This window comes from Euleptes europaea, chromosome 1, assembly GCF_029931775.1.
Source record: "Euleptes europaea isolate rEulEur1 chromosome 1, rEulEur1.hap1, whole genome shotgun sequence".
Lineage (NCBI taxonomy): Eukaryota > Metazoa > Chordata > Lepidosauria > Squamata > Sphaerodactylidae > Euleptes > Euleptes europaea.
Window position 1 is genome coordinate 115325064 of NC_079312.1, and position 26882 is coordinate 115351945.

General features: G+C 44.7%; 1 protein-coding gene across 1 annotated transcript in view; it reads left to right on the top strand.

The window, feature by feature from the left end:
- ADGRE5 (adhesion G protein-coupled receptor E5) overlaps positions 1 to 26882 on the top strand; it is an 88433-nt gene that overhangs the window by 33870 nt on the left and 27681 nt on the right. The window contains exons 2-5 of the mRNA XM_056848064.1: positions 4957 to 5013; positions 12216 to 12299; positions 15319 to 15468; positions 23217 to 23351. Of these exons, the coding sequence (XP_056704042.1) occupies positions 4957 to 5013; positions 12216 to 12299; positions 15319 to 15468; positions 23217 to 23351 (426 nt within the window). The remainder of the gene's footprint in view (positions 1 to 4956; positions 5014 to 12215; positions 12300 to 15318; positions 15469 to 23216; positions 23352 to 26882) is intronic.

The following is a 26882-nucleotide window of genomic DNA, read 5'->3' on the forward strand; positions in this document are numbered from 1 at the left end:
CATCCAGGCGGCCGCCTCCCCTTGCAGTAAGGAAGCCACGTACTGCACTCGGGACTCCTCGGAGGTGAAGGTGCGGCCCTGTTCTCGCATAAAAATGTCTACTTGGACCATGAAAAAGGTCAACTGGTCCCCTGAACCGTCATACGTGACTTTCAGGTCCCGGCGGGACGGGAGGCTAGGGGGCGCGGGAGGGGCTGCCGGTGTTCCGTCCGGAGGGTTGCCAGCAGGCGGTTGCACTCTCAGCGCGTCCAGAGCCGCCGCCATCTCACCCATCACCCGCTGCATGGTCTCCATCTGCTCCTGCATGGCCTGGCGATCCTCCTGCCACTGCCTGCGTTCCTCTTCCATCAGGGCCTCCTTGCGCGCCGGGTCCCCTTCAAGTCCCGTGCTGGGAAAGGCCAAACGGCGATCCTTCGCCGCGGTTCTGGAGAGAGACCAACCCTTGGGGGAGTCCAGCCAATTGTTAAAAAGCCCTCGGGGACGTCCGTCCTGGCCTTGGTCAGGGATGGGATCCACAGGCTTCTTTGGCTTGGCACCCTCCTCCTTGGGGTCCGGTTTCTTCGGTACCACCGGTTCGTCCGGTGCGTCAGGGGTAGTCGGAGTATTTTCCTCATCGCCTGGCATTCTGTCCCAAAAGGTACAGCAGCAGTTCGAGAGGCAAAGACTTGCAACTCAATGTGAGAGATCCCCTCTCTCTGAGTTTACTTCTCCAAATCAAATGTTCAGACGTTGATAAAGAAACAAAAGATTTATTGAAGACATCAGGAGATGAGACAGGCACAGGTAGCGAGTTGCAAGTGAGGGGCTAATCGGGTTTACAGAATATATTGACTCCAGGGCCCTGAGGCACTGGGGTTCACACTTATTGTTATGGGAAGTTACAAGCTTGGCATAATACAAAACATTAGACGAGTCCCAGGAAGTCTGGTGAGGCTATCGTACTTCCAAGGCCGCCGCGGCCTGAGGGAGTACTGACAGGAAGGACAGCGGGGGGGGGAAGATACATGGGGCGATCAGGCCTGGCGCCTGAGACCAGAAGGTGTGAACTGCTTTTATGAGTCCACTGATAAGCAAATGATGGAAAGCAGAGACATATAGACAGAGACCCTCACACTGGATAAGGGATACTCAACCTGTAATACAAGATGAGATATTTGTCACTCAGTCCAAATTTTTTCTTAATGCAAAGAACTTAACTTGTAAGCATACCAACCGGGAAAGAAATGGTTTGATTATTGGGTGGTAGCATTTAGAATGAATGTTGTTTTAAGTAAAAGAGACAGATGGTTTATAGTAAAAACAATTGTGCAAGCAAGGCCTTTCTGGGAAACCTTGAACAAAGGTCCCTCCCAGAAGACTTTGGTTTTAGATGCTGAATAAAATTATCACTCTAAGAAAGAATGGGAATGTGACATGACCTCCTGCCATTTTTGTCTGTACTGTCCTAAGTACTTGGCTTCTTTAGCAGGAGGGAGTTAGAGAAATGATGACCAACATCAAGCCCTCTTCTATGGATCTTATTGGATTACAAAGGAGAGGGAAGAGGCCGTCTTTGCCAGTTCCAATCTTTCTCAGGCTTTCAGGGTCCTGAGACCTTTCTTTTGCTATTAGCAATGGGCTTTTAACAGTGGTGTGTTGTTGTTTTTTGCCATTCATCTCTGGACTCTCAAGCTCCCCTGAGCAAATGCTTGTAATGCTTAACGTTTTATTGGGTTGTTTATGCATGGGTACTTTCACTCATGTTCGCCCCCAGTCTGTCTCGGTTGTTCCTTGGAGTTATGCTTGAGTTTTCCATCCATTATAGTTGACCTTGCTGCCAGCCCTCACAAATCCTGGGACTTCCCATCCCTCTGTTAACCCGATTCTTCCCTCTCCCCTGAGCTCAGCCCGGGTTAAATCCTCGTGCATAAGGCAAAGCGTGGGAAATGCAAGCTTGGTTTCTCTCACAGCCAATTACAAAGCAGTGTGTAAAGAGCTGGGGATTCAAATGCTTCCTGGGAGCTCTTTCTGAGCTGAAGAAAGGCTTTTTAAAACGAAGGCTTGGATTTCTCCCCCCCCCTCCCTTTCAGATTGCTCCGTTTTTTGTTTCTGTTCTTAAAATGCTTTTTATGCAGCAATTGGGTTTGGGGGGGAGGGATTTTCTCTCACAGTAAGCTCTACAAAGTAAGCCAATTACAAAGCAGCATTTAAAGGGGCGGGGACTTGATTTGAGCTTGGCGACTGCTGGTGCATAGATTCCCAACAGGAAAGTGTGGGTCCAGCCAGCAGTGAACCTCAGGTAAAACTCCCATGCATAAATGGCCAGGTGCCTATGCAGGACTTCATGTGAGTTGGAACTCTGTGAGAAATAATACAGGAAGACCCTCTGAGCATTTTTGCAGACTGCATTTCGTACACAGCCCTCTCCTGTCTATCTTGCATTAGGAGAAGTACTTCTGGACCACAGCTTGTGACTTTCAACAGGGCCGAGCTCAGCGATAAATTTCTGAGAAATCAACCACTGCTCATATTGGTTAACCTGATAGCCACAATTGCATGTACAGCAGCTCCTCGGAGCTGCACAGTGGTTCTAGTGAGGGGGGGGGGAACTATTGAATGTGCACAAATTCAGAAGCTGTTGTGCGTACAGATGTCTCATTTATTGAACTGTAATACAACAGATAAAAATATGGCACACGGAGGAAGAGAAAAACATCTTTTTAGCACAATGTTTGCAAATGTTAGGAAGTGTAATATGGCAAGTCAAGAAATGCAACAGGCATCTGCCCAAAATAAAATAAAATCACAACCATCTGTTAACATCTTTCCTAACTCTGTATTAATGTAAAGAAATATGCCCCGAAACGTCAACAAAGTTCCACATTTCGTTCGGTGCGGTGGAAATTTCTTCATTGGAATTTGAGCCGCCAGCCCTTATGTAACTCTAGACTTCATACCCTGGCAGAGGGGCAAGAGACATGTGTTGTTTCCACATGCCCAAGGCAGTCTTAGGTTGTGCTGATTGAACATCAGCTCCCTACCTCCGAAGGCAAGCCACTGTTAAAATGGAGGGGATGTTACTTTGCAATCTGTCACTCAAAAGGAAGACATAAAGTATCCCGTTGGGCATGCCCGTATCCTTGAGTGTGCCTGAAGTGGATCTTAGGACCTCATCCTCTGGGCCGAAATATATTAATGAGAGAAAATGTCCTAAGCACCCTGTGAACTAAAAAAAAAAAGTATTCAATGAGCATAGTAGCTTATATCCAATGGATAGTTTCCCCCAGTAGAACAACACTACTTCTGACGTGGGGAAGGCTGACCAGTTCCTCCCTCTCTTCACAGCAAACTCCCCACATAGTGCGCTGTGCTGTTGCTGGGGGCGGGGGCAGCATTTCAGGTGGCTCGGCTTCAGCAGGAAGGGGGGGGTAGGAAAGGGTTGTTCTGCAGCCTCCAGTCCAATCTCATTGGATGCAAATCATTGGTATTAACTGGAGTGGCCTTTGCAAATGTTGCTAGGTTCCAAACTACTTGTTTGAAAATGTATTAATGAATGCACAATTTTTAAAAAATTGTTCACCGTCTTATAAAAGGCAACAGTGACATGGCCGGAGTAATGTGTAATTAATTTGACATTGTTAATTTAATTGACATGAAAAAACATGCTACAGGGCTCCTTTGCTTGCAGCTATTGTGACTTCGGCCTTTCACTCCGGAGGGCCTCTGGCCTCAGCTGTTGAATGTCAGCTGCCAAGATAGAAGCCATTCCCACGTTAGCAGATGTGTAAATCATTCCACAGATATTCATGCCACAGAGAGGCCTTCCCTTTTGTTCCTGAGAAGCTATGGCTACTGAGAGAACTGTGCAAACAGGCAAAGGAATGAAGGGCTAAATAGCTGGGATACGGAATTACCTCACTCTTCATTCAGAGTCAGCCACAAAATATGGCAACTAGCTCCATGGATTGCATTCTTGGGAAAAAATAGTATGAGGAACTACATTCTTAAACCTAGCTGTTAAAAAAATTCCTGCACTGTCTCCTAGTGATAGACATAGAATCATAGAGTTGGAAGGGACCACCAGGGTCATCTAGTCCAACCCCCTGCACAAATTCACAACTACCTCCACCCCCAGTGATCCCCACCACATGCCCACAAGATGGCCAAGATGCCCTCCCTCTCATCATCTGCTTAAGGCTATAGAATCAGCATTGCTGACAGATGTCCATCTAACCTCTCTTAAAAACCTCCAGGGAAGGAGAGCTTACCACCTTTCGAGACAAATATTATAGATCTTGGTTGTCATTTTCACCTTCCTCAGGATTCAGGAGAAGCCCTTGGTTTAGACAGGTGTTAAAATGTTTCTGATATAAAATTGGTCAAGAAAAAGAAGAAAAGTGAAAATAAAAGGCAATAAAGTTCTAGAAGAAACTACATGTGGCTTTTTCCATGCTGCAACCTTGCCATTCAGATCAGCTAAGGGCTAACAACTTTGAGCATCAAATAAGTCTGTGTATGAAGGGGCAATATTTGAAATGCCCACAGAGGTATTCAGGAGTCTCCCATACAACATCTACGATCCATACAGCTTCTCTTCCTAATAAGACAGAATGGTTTCCTCCATCCAGGAGGTGGGATCTCTCTGTGTATGAATTCTGGGAAAGATACCTATCCGTTGTGTACACGTTTATCCCACCCTGCCTCCATGGAGTTCTGAACAGCATACACACTTTTTGCTTTCTCATTTTATCCTTTACAGAAGCCGTGTGGTAGGTTGGGCTATGAGGAAGAGTGTGAATGGGCTGATGTTATCCAGTGATCTTTGTGGCAGAGTTTGGATCTGGACCCATTATCTCCCAGATCCTAATCTAACCTTGCATTCTAATCTAACCTTCTGATTACTTCACTGCACTGGCCCAGGCTGGCTACAATATATGTGATGTATGTGGATAAATCTGATTTCTATTTATCTTCCAGGACTCTACATTACCCTTGTTCCATCTAGCACTACTGCCCAGTGCGAGAAAAGCATAGGTAAGTTTCTCCTGGATCAATAAGCTTTTAAAGCAGCACTAGAAGGCCCATTTAAAACTACTGCTTTTTGATTTTGCTTGTTTTGAGAGTGCTAGTACAAAGAGCTGTAGTGTTAGGTGCATAGCTAGATACAGAAATCAATCCAGGAACCTCTTTTCTATCTAAGAGGCGGACGTCACAGAGAGCAGAAAAGGCATTCCATGCTAAGGCCACCACTCCAGCTCAAGGCAGCTAACACAGTAAAAACAACAAAAAACACAGAACATAAAATAGCCATTTAAAAAATAGCCATATGAAGGGTCATAGGCAGTATAAACAGAAGTTAAAAGCAGTTGTAATAAAACTGTTGTAGTAATTAAAAAACACATACCAGTATGCAGGCCATAAAGCAGTTGGCTTAAAAAAAAAAGAATGATAAACCTTGACATGAAAGCCTGGATAAAAATGTTTTGGTCTGGCACCAAAATGACAGTAGAGAAGCTGCCAGATGAGCCTTGGTGGGATGGAGGCATTACAAACATGAGGCAGCACCACTGAGAAAGCCCTGTCTCTAACTGCTTCTCGCATCACCTCTGTAGGTGGGGACACAGACAGTAGGGATTGACAGGAAGGTCTTAACTGGCAGGCTGATCCATGTGGGATGGGGTGGTCCTTCAGGTACCCTCTCTCAAAGTGTTCAGGGCCTTGTATGCCGGGACTTTTAACATTATTCCCAGAGAGAAAAAATCAGTAACCCGTGCCGATCTTTGAGAACAGAGCTGATATGATCCCTGTATCCATTCTCTCAACAGCAGCTTGGTATTTGAGGTGTCTGGACAGCTTTCAAAGCCAGTCCCACTTAGAGTGCACTACAGTAATCTGGATGTGATCAGAGTATGGATCACTGTGGTCCAGTCACACTTTTCAAGGAACAGCTGCAGTTGGCGTATCAACTGAAGCAGGCGAACGGCCTACATGCCATGGAAGAGACCTGAGCTTCCAGTGTCAGGCCAAGACCTCACGGCAGTGCCAAATAAGAACCTGCTCCTTTATGGGAAGAAGAAGAGTTGGTTTTTTGTATACCGGCTTTCTCTACCACTTAAGGCAGAATCAAACCAGCGTACAATCACCTTCCCCTCCCCACAACAGACACCCTGTGAGATAGGTGGGGCTGAGAGAGCTCTACCTGAGCTTCGACTAGCCCAAGGTCACCCAGCTGGCTTCATGTGTAGGAGCGGGGAAACAAATCCAGTTCATCAGATTAGCTTCTGCTGCTCATGTGGAAGAGTGGGGAATAGAACCCGGTTCTCCAGATCACAATCCACCACTCCAAATCCCTGCTCTTAACCACTACACCACGCTGGCTCTCCACGACAGGCTGAATCCTCAGTCCTCAAGCAGCTTTGAGTGACCATCTTGTCTGGAATGAGCTTCAGTATATTGGCCTTGATCCATCCCATTACCTTCCCTAAGCATTTGTCCAGGACCTGACTCAGCTGTTAAGGAGCTGAGTGTCATTTCCATATTGGTGACCCAGTGATTTCATATTAAGTAGCATGGTGGTCAAACAGACTCCCATGGGACAACACAGCACAAATGCCACAGAGCCAAGTAGCAGCCCCACCAACACTATCTTCTGAACCAGATGACAAGGTAAGTATGGGACTACTGAACCATAATGCCTCCCCCAATCCCAGTCCAGCCAGGCTCTCCAGAAGGATACCATAGTTAATAGTATCAAAAGGCACCAAGAGGTCCAGGAGTATCAACAAGGATGCACTCCATTTGTCCCTCTTCTGCCAAAAATCATCAGTTAGGGTGACTGAGGCCATTTCTGTCTCAAGCCCAGGCCTGCATACAGATTGAGATGGGTGAAGATCTGTGTTCTCCAAGGCTGCTTGAAATTCTGTTGTTGCTAATTTGCCCAATGATGGAATGTTACCTTAGATGAAGCTTGTAGAATTGTGCTCAGAGCAGTGGCCCCTTGTAGAAATCCCTTCCTGTCTAGCTAAACTGTGCCGCAACATCCTTCAAAGAGACATCAGATCTTCAGTGATAGGAAATCTAAAATAATTAACGGAGCCTAATTTACTGGTACCCTGACCTGGATGGCCTAGGCTAGCCTTATCATGTCAGATCTCAGGAGCTAAGCAGGGACAGCCCTGGTTAGTACTTGGATGGGAGACTACCAAGGAATACCAGGGTTGCTGTGCAGAGGAAGGCACTGGCAAACTACCTCTGTTGGTCTCTTGCCTTGAAACCCCTACTGGGTTACCATAAATCAGCTGCGACTTGGCAGCACTTTGCACACACAATGTACTGGCATTAATGAACCCATCTGAAAACCTTTAGGCAGATTAGAAAAGTCCTGTGCTGTTTCCACACAGATGTTTTGCTCTTCCTTGGCTTCCTTATTGTTGGGAGTATCCATATGGCATTATCTTCTTCTCCTGCTTCTATGTTTCTCTCCCACTTTGCTGCAATCTTTCCTCACCTGGCTTTGTATGATCTTTTTGGAAAGATCACAGTCAAAATGGCTTTGGACATGGTGTGGATGGCTTTGGACATGGTGTGGATATGTATTTTTGCATATCCCTCCAACGTCGGCGACATTTTCTTTACTTCTGTCCCCACGGCTGCCTACCACCACTAGAGGGCTTTAAAAAAAATTGTAATAGCTAGATTGCTGCTCTAGATGGTTATGTGTGTGTGTGTGTGTAAAGTGCCGTCAAGTCGCAGCCGACTTATGGCGACTCCTTATGGGGCTTTCAAGGCAAGAGACTAACAGAGGTGGTTTCCCAGTGCCTTCATCTGCACAGCAACCCTGGTATTCCTTGGTGGTCTCCCATCCAACTACTAACCAGGGCTGACCCTGCTTAGCATCCGAGATCTGACGAGATCAGGCTAGCCTGGGCCATCCAGGTCAGGGTCTAGATGGTTATAATACTATATTAATGCACATTCCCATTGTTTTTCTTTTTTGAAAGCAAGCATCAAGCCCTTTTGGTTGTGTAGTAAGTGAAAAGGTGTAAGCTGCTCATTTCTCCTGATAATTTGACAAACAAAAGAGCCGGAGCCTTTTTAAAAAATAGAAAGCTGGGAAATAGATCATGGCAATGGATTTCTATAAGATGACAATGCCACAATGATCAATAGATTTTTTAAAAGCCCTCTGGTGGAAGGGGAGGGAATGGCGGCCATGGAAGGTTGAGGCAAGGAAAGTGCCAAGAAAACTTCAGTGTGGATACTTCATTGCCACTGCAAATGTCTTTGCGTTCACAGCAGCGGTGACAGCTGCAAGAAGAATCATCTCCATGTGGCTGGAACCCATAGTTTGTCCTGTTGAATGAATGATTTTATTATTACGGCAATAGCCAGATAAACTGCAAACCTTGTGAGTTGTCCTGTTTGTATGCAGTTTATTTTGACTCCAGAGGAAAAATCCTGGCAATCCTGATCATATTTGGCATCTCATAGACCAGCTTTCTTGCAAAAAGGCCGTCGGCCCACAGCCTGAAACTTTGTAAGACAGGATCTAAGGGTATAGAAGGCATCATAAGTTAGTGTGAAACACTAGAAGCCTATGTGCATATAATAATAAGATTACATGAAAGTTTTTGCAAAGTTAATGCAGTGTGGCACTGAAGACACTGTTGGAAAGTTACTGTCATGAGTTTAAATGTGTGTGTGTGTAAAGTGCCTTCAAGTCGCAGCCGATTTATGGCAACCCCTTTTTGGGGGGTTTTCATGGCAAGAGACTAACAGAGGTGGTTTGCCAGTGCCTTCCTCTAGTTTAAATGTATTTAGAGGTGGTTTGCCAGTGCCTTCCTCTAGTTTAAATGTACTTCTGGGTTTATAAGATCTAGAAATAGTGCCTTTTAAAAACATAATATTGTGGTGTTTTCTGTGCTGTAGACCTGAATGGCCATAGACTAATCTGGATTTGAGTGAACAAATTTTAACTGCTGTGTATTTTTAGACATTGCCGGCCCTGTGGCACTTTTGCCAGATGCATGCTCTGAGAGACTGGATGAAACTACATATTACATGTAAATCTGTGGACACTTCAAAAAAAATTATTTTCTAAATGTTGCAGTCAGGGCTGCCTCTTAAAGGGTATGGGGAGAGAGAGGCTCTTTAACCCTTCCCTCCCTCATTTTCTTCCTGGAAATGTTATCTGTGAGCCACTCTTCCTAATAAGTTTTACCAGAAAAATACACATGGTGTACCCCGGTGGAGTGGTTTTAGAGTGCTGCTTTTCAGTGGGAAACTGGATGGAGAGGAAAAGAATCACTCTCCCCCCTGCACTGTTCCTCCCCTTGGAAAAGCAGTCCCAGCAGCAGCATTTGGGGGGGAAGTCTTGAGAACATTCACAGAACTAAATCTAACCTGTAGTCCTTACCTCATAGACTCTTGTGAAGCCACCGAAAATATTAGGGTTCATTGTCTTCTGGGAAGCAAGGAACACAAGAATAAAATGATAGGCTTCAATCTCATGCCCTGCCAAAGGGAACAACTCCATCCTGCCTCAAGCAGACTTCCTGGAGAGGTGCCATAAATATGTTCTAAATAAAATAACATGGAATTGTGTAAAACAAACGTTGCTTAAGAAAGATTCAAGACATTAGAATAAAGTAGATGTAAGAAAAAGTGCTTCTGCTTCATCTATTCCCCTTTCTCCTCTGTGTGGTGTAAATTCCTTACCCTTGGATAATTCCCAAACACATCTTTTCCTTAGCCCACTTGGCCTTCTTCCTTTGCATTATGGCGTACCTTTTTTCCAGCCCATGCCATACTGTGAATTCTCATCCAAACTCAATGGTTTACCCATTGAGAAAAGAGCTGAGCATTTGTGTGTGTGTAGAATGTGGAGTGAATATTGTCAGGGAAGGGTGGAGGAAAGCCACCTAAAAGCCATGGTCCCATTTATGCTTGAGCTTTGGAAGAAGGCAGCATACAATAGGTACTTGCCAAATTATATAAGGGCCCTGTGATTATTGCTACAAGCAGCTCTGTTGTACATGTGGAAACCTGGATTCTCCAGAACACCCCAGCCTGCACAAATAAGAGGTCCAGAGTAGCTTGTCATGTCACAATAGATTCTGTTTGTAGAATTTTGATTCCCATGGAGAATGGAGGGTCTTCAGTAGGGGTGTGCACCCATTGGGGTGGTGGTGGTATTTTTCAGATTCAGGTTCAATAGAACCGAATTTTTTTGGAAAAGCCAAAAAAAAAAAAAGCTGAATGCCCATACCAATACGGGATTTTAAAAAAACTTTTTTTGAATATCTGAAAATTCTATGGGAAATCTTTGCTGAGCTCTGGGGAGCAATTTTTTAAAGTAAAACTACCAAATTTGCAGTGTAGCTGCTAGTGACTCTCCTTACATGAACCCTTGAGTTTGGTGAAGATTGGGTGAAGGGGTCCAATTTTATGGGCCCTCATTTTTTTCTCCATTTGGGGGCCGATAAAATTGGATCCCCTGGCTCAATCTTCACCAACCTTGGTAGTTCATGTGAGGAGAGTCACCAACAGCTGTGCTGCAAATTTGGTGCCTCTAGCTTGAAAAACAGCCCCCACCAGAGCCCTGCAAAGATCCCCTATTGACATAACATTGAGCTATGTCAGAGCTGAGAATCACAAAGAGAAAAATTTCCCAGCATAGGAAACTATTAGGAAATCTTTGTAGGGCTCTGGAGGGCAGTTTTTTGAGACAGAGGCACTAAATTTGCAACATAGCTGCTGGTGGCTCTCCTTACAAGAACCCCCAAGTTTGGTGAAAATCAGAGGTCAAATTTTATGGGGCCCCATTTTTTTCCATTGGAAACAATAGAGACTGGATGAGGTACCCTCTTTGGGGGCCCATAAAATTGGACCCACTGACCCAGTCTTCATCAAACTTGGGGGTTCTTGTAAGGAGATCACCTGCAGTTATGATGCAAATTTGGTGCCTCTGCCTCAAAACACAGCCTCCCCAAAGCCTTGCAAAGATTCCTCTAGGTCAAGGGTATAATAAACATGAAAAAGCCAGAAAAAATCTGAAAAAATTGGCTTTTTTTGGCTTTGCCTTTTTGGTTCCATTGAAATGGTGCCTCTTTTTTCAGTTTGGCATATCCAAATGCACATCCCTAGTCTTGAGACTTCTTTTGAAGATGTTAAAGGAATTGGTATGTTGGGTAAGATTTAGAAAAAGTAGGCAAAACTATTGTTTTTCACCGGGAGGAGGAGTGTGATCTGAAGAATATGATCTGGGTTTGTGACATAAGCAGTTTCTAACATTGCTAATGTTCTTTCTCTTTAACCAGCTTACACCAGCCATGACACAACCTACGCCTGTCCAAATGGATATGAACATTGCAGGGACCATACAAATGGCTTGATATGTCATGGTAACAATGTTATCTTGTTTTCCATGTTATGTTGGTGCTTGAAGAGCATGAACTAGTGTTGAATCTGGGGAGTATATGGGCCTGATAATAGTATCACAAGCTGAACATTCTGCTCCACCAACTCCTTGTGGAATCTCCTGATATTTCCTCAATTGGGGCAGAACATGCCTAGAGGAGCATTTTTTCTTGACTCTCAGGCTTGGTAATCATTTTTTTATGGACAATAGAGGATTTCACAGCTATTCCTATTATCTACAGCCTGGACACAGTGATTTTCAGGGTGAGCTGGTACCTAAGAACAGTTCTCCTGGATAAGGAGGTGGTAACTCTCCAGGGAGCCAGCGTGGTGTGGAGGTTAAGAGCAGTGGACTCAGATCTGGAGAAATGGGTTTGATTCCCAACTCCTCCACATGAGGTTTGATTCCCAACTCCTCCACATGAGAGGCGGGAATTGAAATACTTCCTGCTTCCTTGGAGCTCTTTCTGAGCAAAAGAATTTTTTTTAAAAAACCGAGGCTTGGATTTCTTTCCCCCCCTTTCAGATTTCTCCATTTTTTATGTTGTTCTTAAAATGCTTTTTTTATGTGGCAATTGGGCTGGGGAGGATTTTCTCTCACAGTAAGCACTACAAGTAAGCCAATTACAAAGCAGCCTTTAAAGGGGCGGGACTTGATTTGAGCTTAGAGACTGCTGGTGCAGAGATTCCCAACTGGAAAGTGTGGGTCTAGCGAGCAAAGAACCTCAGGTAAAACTCCCATGCATAAATGACCTAAGAGCTGGATCTCACAGCGTTGGCACGTTCTAAAATTGGTGTTCTTCTTTCTCTCTCAACAGAGTGCATCATCTCTGACAAGAGCAGGGTCCAGTGCCTAAAATATGACCCTGAGAGTGACGATGTTGGACAATGTTGTTGTTGCGGTAACAAAGCTATTTTGTAATGTTTGGTACTAGTACAGAGTGAATGCTGACCCTGAGAAGGCCTGATACCATCATCACAAGATGACAAATCTGTGCCTCCCACCCCCACCTTCCTACTGGTATTTCTTGCAGCTTCTCCACTTGTGCTTTAGAATACTCATCTGATTTCAGCCTATCTCACCCTTCTTTCGTGGCCACCAGTCGGTTTGGAAACCTTTAATGCTACCTGTTTTTTTCCACACTGGCACCAACAGAGGGAGAAGGGCTGAAAAGTGGCGCATGTGAATTTAGTCGGTGGCCCAAAGCAAAGGAGATGGTGGGAGAGCTGGGATTTGCGTCTCTTAAAGTTAAATCACAGCTTCGCATGGCTCAGATTTGAATGGGGGCTGTGAGCCAAGGAGAGGGGGTTTAACTCTTTCAAACCTGCACTGTTTTACAAATTGCAACCAAAAAAGAGTTCCATGTTTTTTTCTTTAAAGAACTAATAACAGACAGTGTGGGAGAAGTTTCTTTGTGAAACCATGCAGTGTGGAAACGGTTAAACCCTATCAATCCTCCCTGCATGGCCTGGAACTTTAAAAGATGGAGCTCTATAATCTCTGTCGCCATAGGTTGCCTTCCCAGCAGATTTTGGGAGATTTGTTGGGAATTTTTTTCTTGACTCACAGGTTTAAGTGTCATCAGTCTGGGGTAGGGTTGCTAAGTCCCCCCGGCCACCAGCGAGGGATGGGGGGTTAGGGTTGCCAGATCCTGGTTGGGGAACTCCTGGAGATTTGGGGATGGAGCCTGGGAGAACAGGGACATCAGTGGGCCATAGAGTTCACCCTCCAAAGCATCCATTTTTTCCAGGGAAAATGATTTCTGTAGTCTGGAGATGAGGTGTCATTCTGGGGGACTCCCAGGTCCCACCTGGAGGCTGGCATCCCTAGTCTGGGGGCAGTGGAGGACTTCACACCTGTTTCTGTTCTTTACAGCCAGCTTGGATAAGACTGCCTAAAGTATGAGCTAACACTAAAGAACAGCCCCCTCTCCAGGTCTCCCCCCACTATACTGCCCCCTTCCCAGGTCTTAAAATGCACATTTTGAGCACAGATAGGTGGTAGCAGCAGCATAACATGACAGGCCTGGTATGGCTTTTCCTGCTGGAGAGGGAGGGAACAGGGATCCTGGAGGGTTTTCCCCACCCCCCATATTCTGGACATGGAGTAGGGGGTCACTGGGGGTGTGGGGGGGGAGGTAGTAGTGAATTTCTTTATTGTACAGGGGGTTGGACTAGATGACCCTGGTGGTCCCTTCCAACTCTATGAGTCTATGAACAGGCCAGTGGCACCAAGCACAATGTGTGGTCTTGGGCCATTCAAACTGTGCAGGCTGCTGGGCATGTACAGCAGTTGTGGGTCAGATGCCTCCTCCCAGTGTAGTATCTGCATGTATCAGAATAAATGTTCAAATCACTTTAAAAAACAAAAATGACCACAGTTGGCAATTAATAGACTTTGCTCTCTACTTTACTGGCCCCACCAAGATCAGGTTATTTTTTTCCTAGACCTTTGGTAGCCCTATAGAGTGAGGATGCCCGACTCACATGCTTCGGAGGGCACATGCAGCAAATGCCCACAGGGCTCCCATCCAAAACCTGTCCACAGAAAGCTGCCTCTCCTTCCCTTTATTAGATGCTAATATTTTGAAAAATTAGAATTTTTCTTTTGCTAAATTATCAAGTTGTGTAGGAAGTCCTGACTCTCTGTCTCACGTACTTCTGGATTGCCACCTACATGACTTCCCAAGAGAAAACCTTATAAAACCTTTAGTTCCAAACTTTTCCCCAAACAATAGGAAAACGATTTATAAACTATTAGCTGATCGGGATCCTAAGATTACAGAAAACGTGGCAACCAATGGGAACTTAGTCTGAAGAAGGACCATAGCATCAAGGAATGAATTATATATAAATTCTATTTTAATTTTTATCCTTTTATATTTTGCGAATTGTAGTATGCCAGTAAAGGGATTTGGATTTGAATGTGATTTGAAATTATCAAGTATTTAACATTTCTAGCATGAATTCATTACTGCATTAGGTTCAAGCCCAGTAGCACCTTAAAGGCTAAAAATATTTCCAGGGTATAAACTTTCAAGAGTTAAAGCTCCCTTTGTCAGATTCCTAAACACTGTTTCCCAACAGTGTCTCCTGCCTACTGTCTTCTCCCCCTCCCCCCAACTCAAAAATTCTTCAGGCCAAATATTTTTGCTCTCCTAGTTAGAGCATCAGCTTTCAAGACATTAATATATCTTAATAATTTGCTGTACTATAAGAGGGGTTCCATAGACTATACTGTGTGTGTGTGTGTTAAGTGCCGTCAAGTCGCTCTGTGTGTGCGTAAAGTGCGTCAAGTCACAGCTGAATTATGGCGACCCCTTTTTGGGGTTTTCATGGCAAGAGACTAACAGAGGTGGTTTGCCAGTGCCTTCCTCTGCGTAGCAACCCTGGACTTCCTTGGTGGTCTCCCATCCAAATACTAACCAGGGCTGACCCTGCTTAGCTTCTGAGATCTGATGAGATCAGGCTAGCCTGGGCCATCCAGGTCAGGGGCCCGTCAAGTCACTAAACACCCCAAAAGGGAAGGGCCCCAAGGGCCCATCCTTCTCTCCCCCCCCCCATTTTTCTTCAAGAGGGGTTACATTGCCTGGCCGGGTCTCCAGTGGCTGCTAGTCACTACTAAGGAACGCCATCTTGGTTTTTATTATTGTTGGGTTAAGATCATAGTTTTAAATTTATGTTTGAAATGACCCTGGCTTGCTGGGAATGAGGGTGGGCTATAAGTATGAGAAGTAAATAAATAAATAAGTGGGCTTTGTGTTGGAGAGCTCTGTTCAGAGAGCCTGGTCCCAGTGGAGACCTCGTATCAGAATCTTCACGAGCAACTTCTCAGATCCTCAGCTCCTACGATTTCAGCATTCAATGCATGCAAGAGACCACCAATGAGCAAGTTGCAAAGTGTGTTGTTCTACATTGCAGATATCAACGAATGCCAGAGGTCTAACAGATGTGGAGAACGTACCAAATGCAACAACAAAAACGGGAACTACTCCTGCGATTGCTTAGAAGGATTCGAGTACAGCACTGGGCCAATGGTCTTCAAGAATGCCAGTAACATCACATGCATTGGTAAGGGCTTTCTGGGTTCTTGTGTTGATACGCTGCATGCTCGCTCCCGGCAAGGCACTGGATTGCATGCATATTCGGAGCTGCAACAGAGGCATCAGTACAGCAGTGCTTATCTTTTGCACTTAACACGGCTTCTATCACTCTGAAAAAAAATAGATTGAAAGATTATACAGATGGGGCAAAATAATATTCTACATGGAAGTGTGGGCATTTCACAAACTATATGGCGGCTCTTCTGTTTCTGTAGTCACTGCATGTATTGGCCCGTATACTGCTGGCCAACAGTGGTGTGGTGGTTAAGAGCGGCAGAGTCTAATCTGAAGAACCAGGTTTGAATCCCCACTCCTGCACATGAAGCCAGCTGGGTGACCTTGGGCTAGCCACAGTTCTCTCAGAACTCAGCCCCACCTACCTCACAAGGTGTCTGTTGTGGGGAGAGGAAGGGAAGGAGATTGTAAGCCAGTTTGATTCTCCTTTAAAAGGAAGAGAAAGTCAGCATATAGAAACCAACTCTTCTTCTCCTTCTTCTTTGCTACTGGTGGCCTAGAGTTCAGTAGGACAACAGTATAAGGAATAATAAATTAAATCACTTCGTTTTAATTCCGTAGGGGGTCTTTTGTTTTTAAATGTCTATTAATTATTTAAATGAGTGGTAAATTAGCAATAGAATTAATGAAAAGGGGGGGGGAACTCAACCTAGGCCCAAAAATTAGGCTGATCAGTTAAAAGACTCTAAAAAGATCATTGCTAATTTACAAACATGGTTGATGATCATAAGTAAATGACCAATAGATTCTATTGGTCATTTACATATATTTGATCATATATTATTCTAACCATGGTACTGAGAGGTTAGAGTGTTGGTCTAGGACCTGGGAGAACCAGGTTTGACTCCCTACTCTGCCATGAAAGGCTACTGGGTGACCTTGGGCAGGTCTCACACTTCCAGCCTACCTACTTCATGCGGTTAAGTGATGTAAGCTACTGTGGGTCCCCACTGGAGAGAAAGGCATGGTATAAAAGAAAATAATAAAGTTTTTAGATTCCTAGGGAAACGGAAGCACATACCTTTCCACATTATCTTGAAATGGCTGTTAGAATAAAATGGGTTGTATCTACAAAGGTTAGGGGACCTTTTTCAAAGTTATTAACCTGTCCAGTGAATTTTTCTTTATCCTTTCCTTTCCTTTATCCCTTAGAAGCTCCTTGATCCATTGATCTTGAGCAGTATATATCTAATGTTTGAGGGATATAAGGACTGAAACAAATATTGCCACTGACAATGTAACCTTGGGATCCCTGTCACTTTGTAAAAAAGGCATTATGTCAGACACAGAGGCATTGGATTTATATGTTAAAAGGGGAGAGATATAATGTGATTGAAGTTCCTCGTAAAAGTGGCAGTCCAAGAGGGCATGAGCTAATGAATTGATAGAGCCAGAAGAGCAAGGACAGGTCCTGTCTGGATATGGTATATTCAAAATTCTGCCCTGCATGAACCATAGAGGGGTTAGCATTCAGTCTAGCTAAACAGAAGGCTCTGGAAAGACGAGGAGTTGTCAAATAATAAGTATAAGCAGGCAAACCACATGGTGGTAGTATTCCAAAGAACTGGGATGAACAAACGCGGCGAGTATGAAAAGTAGTCCTGTTATAATCAAGCTCTTTAATGCGCTTTTTAAATTTGGTGAAAGCTTCAGTTTTCCCAAGATCTAATAACATATCCTGCGAGAAGCCCAACAATGACAATTTCTCATCTAAGATGTTTTGCCATGAGGATTTAAAAGGGTCAGTTTTCTGTATCCTGTATTAGTCTTTTTTTACATCAGTGCATAGTCTGCTGCTCAGCCCTGTGGCATTTGTGATTCGGGGTTCCACAAGGTTGCGTCTTGTCCCCCATACTATTTAATGTCCACCTGAAACCGTTGGGAGAGGTCACCTGGGGATTTGGAGTGTGGTGTTCCCAATATGTGAATGACATCCAGCTCCATTCCTCTTTAACAGCCAAGCCAGGTGGGTCTGTGGAAGGTCTGAATAGGTGCCTGGAGGAGGTAATGGGATGGATATGGGCCAGTAAACTGACGCTCAGTCCAGATAAGACTGAGGTGCTGTAGGTCTTTAGAAAAGCTGCTCAGAGACTGCAGAGGCAGCCTATCCTAGGGAGGTTGCAATCTTCCTGAAAGAGCAGGTGCTTAGCTTGGGGTTGCTAGTGGATCCTGGCCTATGGCTGCAGGCAAAGGTCTCCTCTATGGCATACAGTACCCATTATCAGTTCCAGCTGTTTTGCCAGCTGCAACCATGCCTCGAAAAGCATGATTGGGCCACAGCGACCCATGCTCTGATCACTATTGTAGTACTCTCTGTGTGGGGCTGCCTCCGAAAACCGTCTGGAAACTTCAAGTCGGTCCTAAATGCAGTAGCCAGGCTACTGTCAGGGGTTTGTTACAGGGATCATATCATCTCTGCTCTGACAGATCTGCATTGGGTACCCATCTGTTTCTGGGCACTATTCAGAGTGCTGGTTCTTACCTTGAAGGCCCTAAGTGGCTTGAGGCCAGGTACCTGAAGGACAATCTCCTCTCATACGATGCAGCCAACCAGATAAGATCTGCTTCTCAGTCCTGCTCTCTGTTCCCCCCACCTTCAGATGTGAGGCAGGTGGGGACTAGAGACAGGGTGTTTTCTGTGGTGGCCCCTCACCTCTTTAACGTCCTCCCCCTTGAGGCTCACCTGGTGCCTACTTTACTTTCTTTTAGACACTAGGTCAAATTATATCTTTTTTACTCAGGCTTTTAATTAGGGGCTTTATCTTACCAGCTTTTTAACGATCGACTTCTGTTTTGTAGATAGTTTTCATGCTTTTTATTGTCCAATGGCTTTTTTTTTAATATTGTGGTGTTGTTTTAGGCCGCATTGAGCAGGACTCCAAAGAGGCAGCATAGAAATATCCTAAATAAATATATAGTTCCGTGCTTTATCTGGCTATTTCCAAATTGATGGGAGTTCTGCTTGTCTCCAGTATCTTTCATATTTAACCTTGACAGCTATAATCATGTTTTTAAAACACCAACTGTTGCATCATTGGGATTTATTTTACCATTAGTCTAGGTTAATAGATAGATACAAGCGGGGACCTGTGACAAACTAATAGAGATCCCCCCTCTTTCATTTCTCCTGCACCCCCTCCCCACTTCCTCCTCCCCTGCTGCTGCTTTTCTGCCTAAGTGAAATATAGATGCCCTACTGACCAAAGTCATTTATTCCGAAATTTGAAGAGCTGGTGGGAGCAAGTGGCAATAGCTTTGGGTATTTTGTTTTGCTTGTTACAGAAAAGCAAAAGAGTGTGTGTGTTTTTTTCCCTTACGCTGGCAGTCCTGGGGAAGAAGCAGGGTAAACCTGGCAACCCTAGACCCTCTTCACTTGGGCACTTCCCTGTGAGAGGTGTTGGCGGCTGTTTTTTCCTCATTGTCGTCCTACTGCCCATCTGGTGGGAGCAGTAGAGGGAAGTGGCACCTCCTCCTCCTCCTCCTTGCCACCCCCCACTTCTTCTTGTTACATTCTCTCCACTATGGGGGTGGGGTGGAACAGCAGCAAACAGTAGCAGAACCACTCTTGTGGCTGCCTCCTGGTCCCTGCCACCTGTCTTTCTTTCCTTGGCAAAGATGTGGAATAGCGGCATAGGTGATGAAGGTAAAAGAGAGGGGCTCTGTATGCCCAGATTCTTCTCTGGTTGGCAGTGACTTCTGCTGCAGAGCAGGGAATTAGTTTCAAGCAGCAAAACAGGTGGAGGTTGAAGAAAGAAACTCTCATTCTCTGCAAAGGTGCAAGACAAATTCAGGCCGCTTGAATCTGTAATTTGTATTTTATCATATCAAGACTCCTGATCTTAACCTTCTCTGTTTGGACTCTGTGTAATGCACAGCTTCAAATGCTTACAAACAGTAACAGAAGAAGAAATGGGAGAAATAATAATAAACCAGAAGAGTGAATTAAGCAAAGAACACCTGTTGCAGACTACTACTTGGAGAAAATCTTCAAAGACCATCTAGTAGGCAATCATTTTAGTGTGCAATATTTGTAAACAGATTACAACCTTCTGACGAAACAGTTCATCTCTTGCATCTCCTACGGGCCTATAGAAGAAGAAACTAGTGTGCAATTTTTAAAATCCTTTAAAATAAACATGCAAAGTAGGCTGCAAACATAAGGCAACAAGCTATGAACTCCTCACACAGTGGACCGAAATTCGAAGAGGAACTTGGGAACTCCTTAACAAGGAAAACCCAGTCTAGCACCAAAAGAAGGTAGACACAAAGCATCAAGAGAACAATACTGCAACAGCAGGAGTTGCAACACAAGGCACGATGCTATACATACAGGTAACTTGTACTTATTCAAACCATTAGGTTTTCAAGGTCAGTGCTGTCTTCTGTGACTGGCAGCCACTCTTCATGGTCTCAGGCAGAACTCTTTCATGTTATCTGTTTCCTCATCTTTGTAGCTGGAAATGCTAGGGATTGAGCCTGGAGCTTTCTACATGGAAAGAGGATACTTTACCACTGAGCCATGGTCTCTCCCCAAATTCCTCACAAGGAAGCCAGCAGTCCAACTCCAAGAAAGGTTACAAATGCACACTTCAATGCTGGAAGCTACTGGTGTACTGCGCTGGAAGTTGGGTTGGGGGGAGGAGTCTAATGGTTAATTTCTCTACTACGGGGATCCGCTTCCAAATCATGAATCATATAAACCAATACTTTATATGCTGTGTGATAAGAGGGGTGCCATATACCACCCTGGAAACCCCTTCGGTTTTGATGTTTCAGCTCAAAGGGTGCGAAGTATCAGTGGACACAGAGAATCGGAATCTTCACGAACTACTTCCCAGATTCTCAGTTCCTGAGAGTCCATCGTTCGGCGCATGCAAAAGACACAACCAACAGCCAGATTGCAAAGCTCATTATCATATATTGCAGATATCAATGAGTGCCAAGGGCCTAACAAATGTGGCTATCACACTGAGTGTGAGAACACTCCTGGGAGCTACACCTGCCGCTGCAAAGCTGGATTCCAGGAAGACTTCAGGAATGTCAGTATGGTCACATGCAAGGGTAAGGGCTTTCTGGGTTCCCATATTGCTTGAGATGTTGCATGCTCCCTCCAGGCATGGCACTGCATGAATATTTATGCCCCTGCTACAGCCCTCGCCAGCCTGACAGTACTTACTATAGCCACAGACAGCAATTTCCCCACTCTTTTTCTGAAAGAAATGGACAGAATGATTGCAAGCAGAAGAAAGTAATATTCTGTATGGAGGTTCAGGTGTCTCACGAACTAGGTGGTGACTCTTCAGTTTCCCAGGTGGCTGCATGAATTGGCCCATACTCTATTGACCATCTCTACGACTGGTGGCAAATCATTATGCAGGGCAACAGTAGGAGGAAAAAAGTTTGTCATTTCAAAACGATTGCATTTTAATGCCAAAGACTGCCTTTCGGTTTTTAGCGTTGTTGTCCAAAACAGTATGGAAAACATGAAGCTGCCTCCACCACGCCTCGTAGAAATTGGGGTGAAACTGAGGGTGTGAAGCAGGTCTTCAGCTGGTGCAAGGAACATCTACAGACAGAGCCATTTTGCTAGTGAAGTCAGAATTGTTACGGTATTTTATATTTAGAACGTTGAAACACAAGGCCTCTTACTGCTTCCTCTGGGATCAGTTTCAGTGTTTCCTTTCTGGATTGTTTCTTCTCTTTTTGTTTGTAATATCAGGTTTGGTGTGTGTTTTCCTTGGTTCACATTTCAGAGCAGTGACCTGTCTTCTAGTGCAGAATTTGTAAATGCTTCCTTTAGATTCCTTTCTTATGTGGGCCTGATCCATTGTTCGCACAATAAGTGTGCATTTGTTTCTGATTTGTTATGCAGAGTTCACATGACTTTTGAAAACATATTTCTGATGTAATTTTTAAAAATGAAGAATTGGATACTGTGAATTCTATTTGGAACTTCTTTAATTTAAAAAAAAAACAGGTCTGTATGGTATATAAGTACCAACACTGGATTGTTCTTGAGGCCTTTTTTTTTTTTAATAAAAAATTGTAACCCTCAAGGCTGTTTTAATTAAACCTTTTAGGGCTTTCTTTTTTGCCCTAAACCATATTCAAAGCTAGTGCTGAGGTGTTCACCCAACTCACTTTTTAAAAAAAGGTATAGATCAGCAATATCCCACCTTTATTCTTTCTGCTTACATATTTATACTTTCTTCTAGGCACCTCACAGCGGCTGGGCCCGGGCCACCCTGCTACGGTAGCTTACTGGGTGCCATTGGGCCAGTCACACCCTCTCAGCCTAACATAACTCACAGGGCTGTTGAGAGATTGAAATAGAGGAGAGGGTAATGTTGTAAGATGCTTTGGGTCCCCATTGGGGAGAAAAGTGGGATACAAATATCTACACAAATAAACAGTTATTGTAGGCTTTTTAAAAGTCTGTGCTTCTCTTATGAAGTTCTCCGAGCCAGTAATGAGTGTCAAAGAATGGATGAAATATTACACTGGACAGTGGGAATCGAAAGAGTTTAAATCAGGGGTGTCAGACATGGCCTCTTGAGAGCTCCTATCCAGCCCGCGAGCCAGTTGAGGCAGCCACCCCACCCCCTACCCCCCTGCTCCAGATCTGGGCTGGCAAGGCAGGGCCTGGCCTCACCAAGTGACATTTATAGCCGGCCCTTGTAACTAGAGTTGCCAACCTCCAGGTGCTAGCTAAAGATCTCCTGCTAATACAACTGATCTCCAGCCGATAGAGGTCAGTTCACCTGGAGAAAATGGCCCTCCCCAAACCTCACCCTCCTAAGCCTCCACCCCAAAAACCTCCCGCCGGTGGCGAAGAGGGACCTGGTATTGCTATTTGTAACAAATGAGTTTGACCTCCCTGGTTTAAATAGTGGAGGGTAAGGAAAATAACCCATGATGAAGGCTTCTTTGGATTAACCACAATGACATCTTTCATTAAAGAGGAATAACATTCCAGCCCTTAAAGAGGAATAACATTCCAGCTTGTGTACATGTAAGCAAGGCATGCTAGTCATACACTCTAACCACTATGCCATGCTGGCCCTCTAAAGGTTCCTTCCAATGGCTTGGAGTTGGTTGCCATCCATTCTTTCTGCTTTTGCACAAAGTGGCACCAAAAGCAGTGATTATAATTCAAAGTCAACACATCACTGGGCAATGTCCCACATTAGAGCACTCCCATAGTTAGTGTGTGAACATCCAGTGGGTGGAGAACTGCTCCAGCTTCAAGAACTTGTAGCTGCTGTGGTTGTAACGGAACACTGTACTTAAAGACTAAGCCTTGGTGCTTTTTCTCCTGGCTGTTTGTTCTTCTAAATTGGGGAGTTCTCCATGTATTCCTAATGGGAATCAGCAGCAAAAAAATTGTTGTGTTCAGCATGCGCTTATTCATTCTAGCCTTTTAACTGGATGGCATGCCTTCTTGTTCCCTCTAGCCACCTGGAGTCTCAGCTATGAGGCTGTTGCTACTCATCCGAGAATCGGTTCTCTTAAGTGACTACTTCCCGGCATGCCTCCTTGCATGGCTCCATCATGGTTGAGTTTTCCAGTCCTGCTGGGACTGGAATGGCTTGTCTTCTCACAACCACTAGTGCTTTCTTCTTTGCTGTAACAAGCATTGCCCCAAGTCGGAGCAGGTTGCTTTGTGTCACCTGGGGGCTGGAAACAACTTTCTCATTCCAGACATTGATGAGTGCCAGCAAAACGCCTCCATCTGTGAACCCAACGGAAGTTGCATCAACAGGATAGGGGATTACCTGTGTAAATGCAAGCCAGGGTTTGGGAAGAGCTCCAAGGATGATAGAAAAATATGCAAAGGTACAGCCCAATGGGAACACATTTCTTTCTTAATTAGCCAAAATAATGCATGGATAATTAAACCTCTTAAAATTATGTCAGTATTGTACATTTTCAAGTGTTGCAAAGTGAGTTGAACTTATTTTTTTGTGCCCGGAGAATAGCTTGAGAGCACGTGATGAGATTATATTGTTCAAGTAATACCGATAGTAACTACTGTAATCATAAGATTTCCTGGAGCCTCCTAAAAGCTGATCTGAGCTTCTGAACAAAGAGCATGGTATGTATACATATAATCAGTGAATCAGATTACTCAGTACTGGTATGGAAGAGTAGCCATTGTGAACATCATTTGGCATGGAAGATCAGTGTTTTTAAGTTAAAGCCCAGGTTGCACATGTCTGTTCGTAAGGAATTTGTGCATGAATTTATCAGCTATAAGAACCCTGTATTTATTTTGACTTGTTTAATGATCAGCTTGTTTTCATATCCATGATTTGCATATATTCATATGCACCATTGCATGTTTTGTGAAGGTGAGTTTTCATACATGTCATGTCAGTGGATTTTTCTGTGGAAGAATCCAGTTGCGTTCATTTCTTGTCAAGTCAGCATGGTCTTTGGGTAAACCATAATGGACACTGGGTTCTCCTAGGCCCATCTTGCCCTTAAGCAATATGCCTCTCCTGTGCGTCTTCCCCTCATTGTCCAGCGGTTTTTCTTGTTCATGCTGGCATCCACAAGTGAGTGTGCAGTTACCATTTTTAAGACAGATTCGGATGGATGATTGTCCAGCAGTTGTGTTTATTTCTGGCTTCACAGAAAGTAGGCCTGCACAACTTGTGATCAACCAAACGGGATGAAGGCCAGGGAGTACTGGAATGCTAGGCATTTATCATTGATCATGTTTTCAATCCCAGGAAGGCAACAATTTATTTATTTATTTATTACATTTCTACCTCGCTCTCCCCAACCCGAAGGTCGGGCTCAGAGCGGCTTACACAGTCTAAAAACACAATAAAACAATAACCCATTAAAATAGTTTAAGATAATTTAAAGTAATGCCCCTCAATGGCTCCAAAACTCCAGAGACAGAAATTTGTATAAATTAACCACACCCTAAGGTGGTCTTGAAGGGGTGGTGTTCAGCAGCGGGGAAAGGGGGGGAAAGGGCTAGGGAGGCCAGTAATTATAATGAGAACCGTCGCTGGCCTCAACCATAAGCCCGGCGGAATAGCTCCGTCTTGCAGGCCCTGCGGAACTCCTGAAGGTCCCGCAGGGCCCTGATCTCACTAGGGAGGCTATTCCACCAGGCAGGGGCCAGGGCCGAGAAAGCCCTGGCCCTGGTCGAGGCCAGCCGGATACTCCTTGGGCCAGGGATCACCAGCAAGTTGGAATTACATGAACGTAAGCTTCTCTGGGGAACCTACCAGGAGAGGCGGTCCCGTAGATACGACGGTCCCAGACCGTGTAAGCAAGAAGAGATTCATTCACTAGTAGGCTGTCACTGAAACAAAATTGCACTTCACCATTCTTATTAGCCTCTGAGGGTTGGCTGGTGGGTTGCGTCTGGATTGATGTTTCACAAACTGTGCAGGTTTGCATGCAGCTGTATATTTAACTATGTTATTGCTTCTGAATACCCTGTGCCTGCTGCTTACCATGGCACCATTTCCTGCAGTTTTTGCCAAGCTATTCCGCAGCACCATAGTAACCCTATCCTCCATCTTTACAGTCACTCAGCTTGCATCTTGGGCCCAAGCCCTAGTCTCTTTTGAGTGATGAGAATACCAGAGTTCTCTTCTTATATTCATTAGTATCAAGCCTACTCCATCATAACACAGTAATTAGTCGATTCTTGATAGAGATATTTGCGCAAAGATCCAAAAGGGACTAGAAACCTTGCTGTGAGCAATTGTGTGTTGGGTCCCTAGCTGGATTGTGGATGGTGCTGACTCCTTTGGAATTTGCGGTGGAGCAAAGCCATAGTTTGCTGAATTGAATGGGGTCCCGTGCGCTGAGCAAGACCCATGTGCTGGCTTGGAAAAATGATAAATTGATAGTGGGCTGGCTGTGGAGAATAATGCTGCCAGTAGAGCAGGAGCTTGAATTGCTTGTTGTTGAAGATGGCAGTTTTTAGAGGCAGAAGACTTACTTTTTGAGGAGCCAGGATATTTTGTTAGCAGCTCCAATTCACAATTAAAATCCCCTTTGGAGGTTAATACAGCTAGATTCAATTCCAGTAGGACCTTGGAGACCAACAAGATTTTTGGGATATGAACTTTTGAGAGTCTAAGCTCCCTTTGTCTGATACGAGTTAGAATGGAGATCTGAGTCCTTATATCCCAGTCAGAAGGTGGGAAGGGTGTTGCAAACTAGGAACTCAGGATGCAGAGGTACAATACGTGGGCCTCCTTTTTCACTACAACCTCAACTGGTCGTACCACCGGAAAGCAGCTATCATTACAGCAAGGAGCCAATCCCAAGCAGTGGCACGTTTCCACTATCAAGATGGAGCGATTCAGATTTACACATCAAAAGTTTCTAACCAATTACTCTATGGGGTCCCCGTTTGGATCCAGGCTCCCACCTTGGATGTTGACCGCAGTTTGACCTTCTTTTTGCCCAGTATGATTAATCTCTACACTCTTTGCAAAGAGCTTGGCCTTCCTCTTCTGTCCACAAGAGCTTGGATTGCCACCGTTAAGCTGTGGCTTCGTATCCACTTCCGATCTGACCCATTCACCTTATTGTACGACATGCTAAGAGATTCCTATGTCTCCCTATGGTATCAGCACATTCGGCTGAAAATTAATTCCTTAGGAATTAGTTTAGACTCTAAATAATTGTGGTGCGTCCCAAATTTCTTTACCATCCGGTAAAGAAGGGGTGGGGAACGTCAGGCCCGGGGGCCGTTTAAGGCCCGCGAAATCATTTGGTTTGGCCCTTCGTGGGTCCTGGCAGATCTCTAGCTCAAAAGGATCTAAGACTGGTGCCACCGGTTGGATGCCTGCCTGCTTGCCCGTGCCCTGGGGGGGGGGGGGTGTCAGCCAGGGCAGCTGCCTGCTTGGGGCTTGGTCAGCTAATGTTTAAGTTGATAGTTTTGTATGGCCCGCAAATGATGTTATAAATATCCAAATGGCCCTTGGCGGAAAAAAGGTTCCCGACCCCTGCGGTAAATAATTAGGGACATTGAGGAACAGATTATAAATGCAGGCTCCAATATGACATGTTCCCCCTGTTTTCACGGATTGTCGACCTATATCCCCGGAGGAGCTCCTTACATTCAAAACATCACCAATCCCCTCCTGTAATATATACTGAACCTGATAAGTACTGTATTACCCTAATCTGCTTCTTTTATGCCATTAAAGGTTTTGATATTGATTGATACGAGTTGGAATGGAGATCTGAGTCCTTATATCCCAGTCAGAAGGTAGGAAGGGTGTTGCAAACTAGGAACTCAGGATGCAGAGGTACAATGTACCTAGTAATCCGCTTGATTAGCAGAGGGGCAATGCTTGGGGCATTGTACCTTTGCATCTTGAGGTG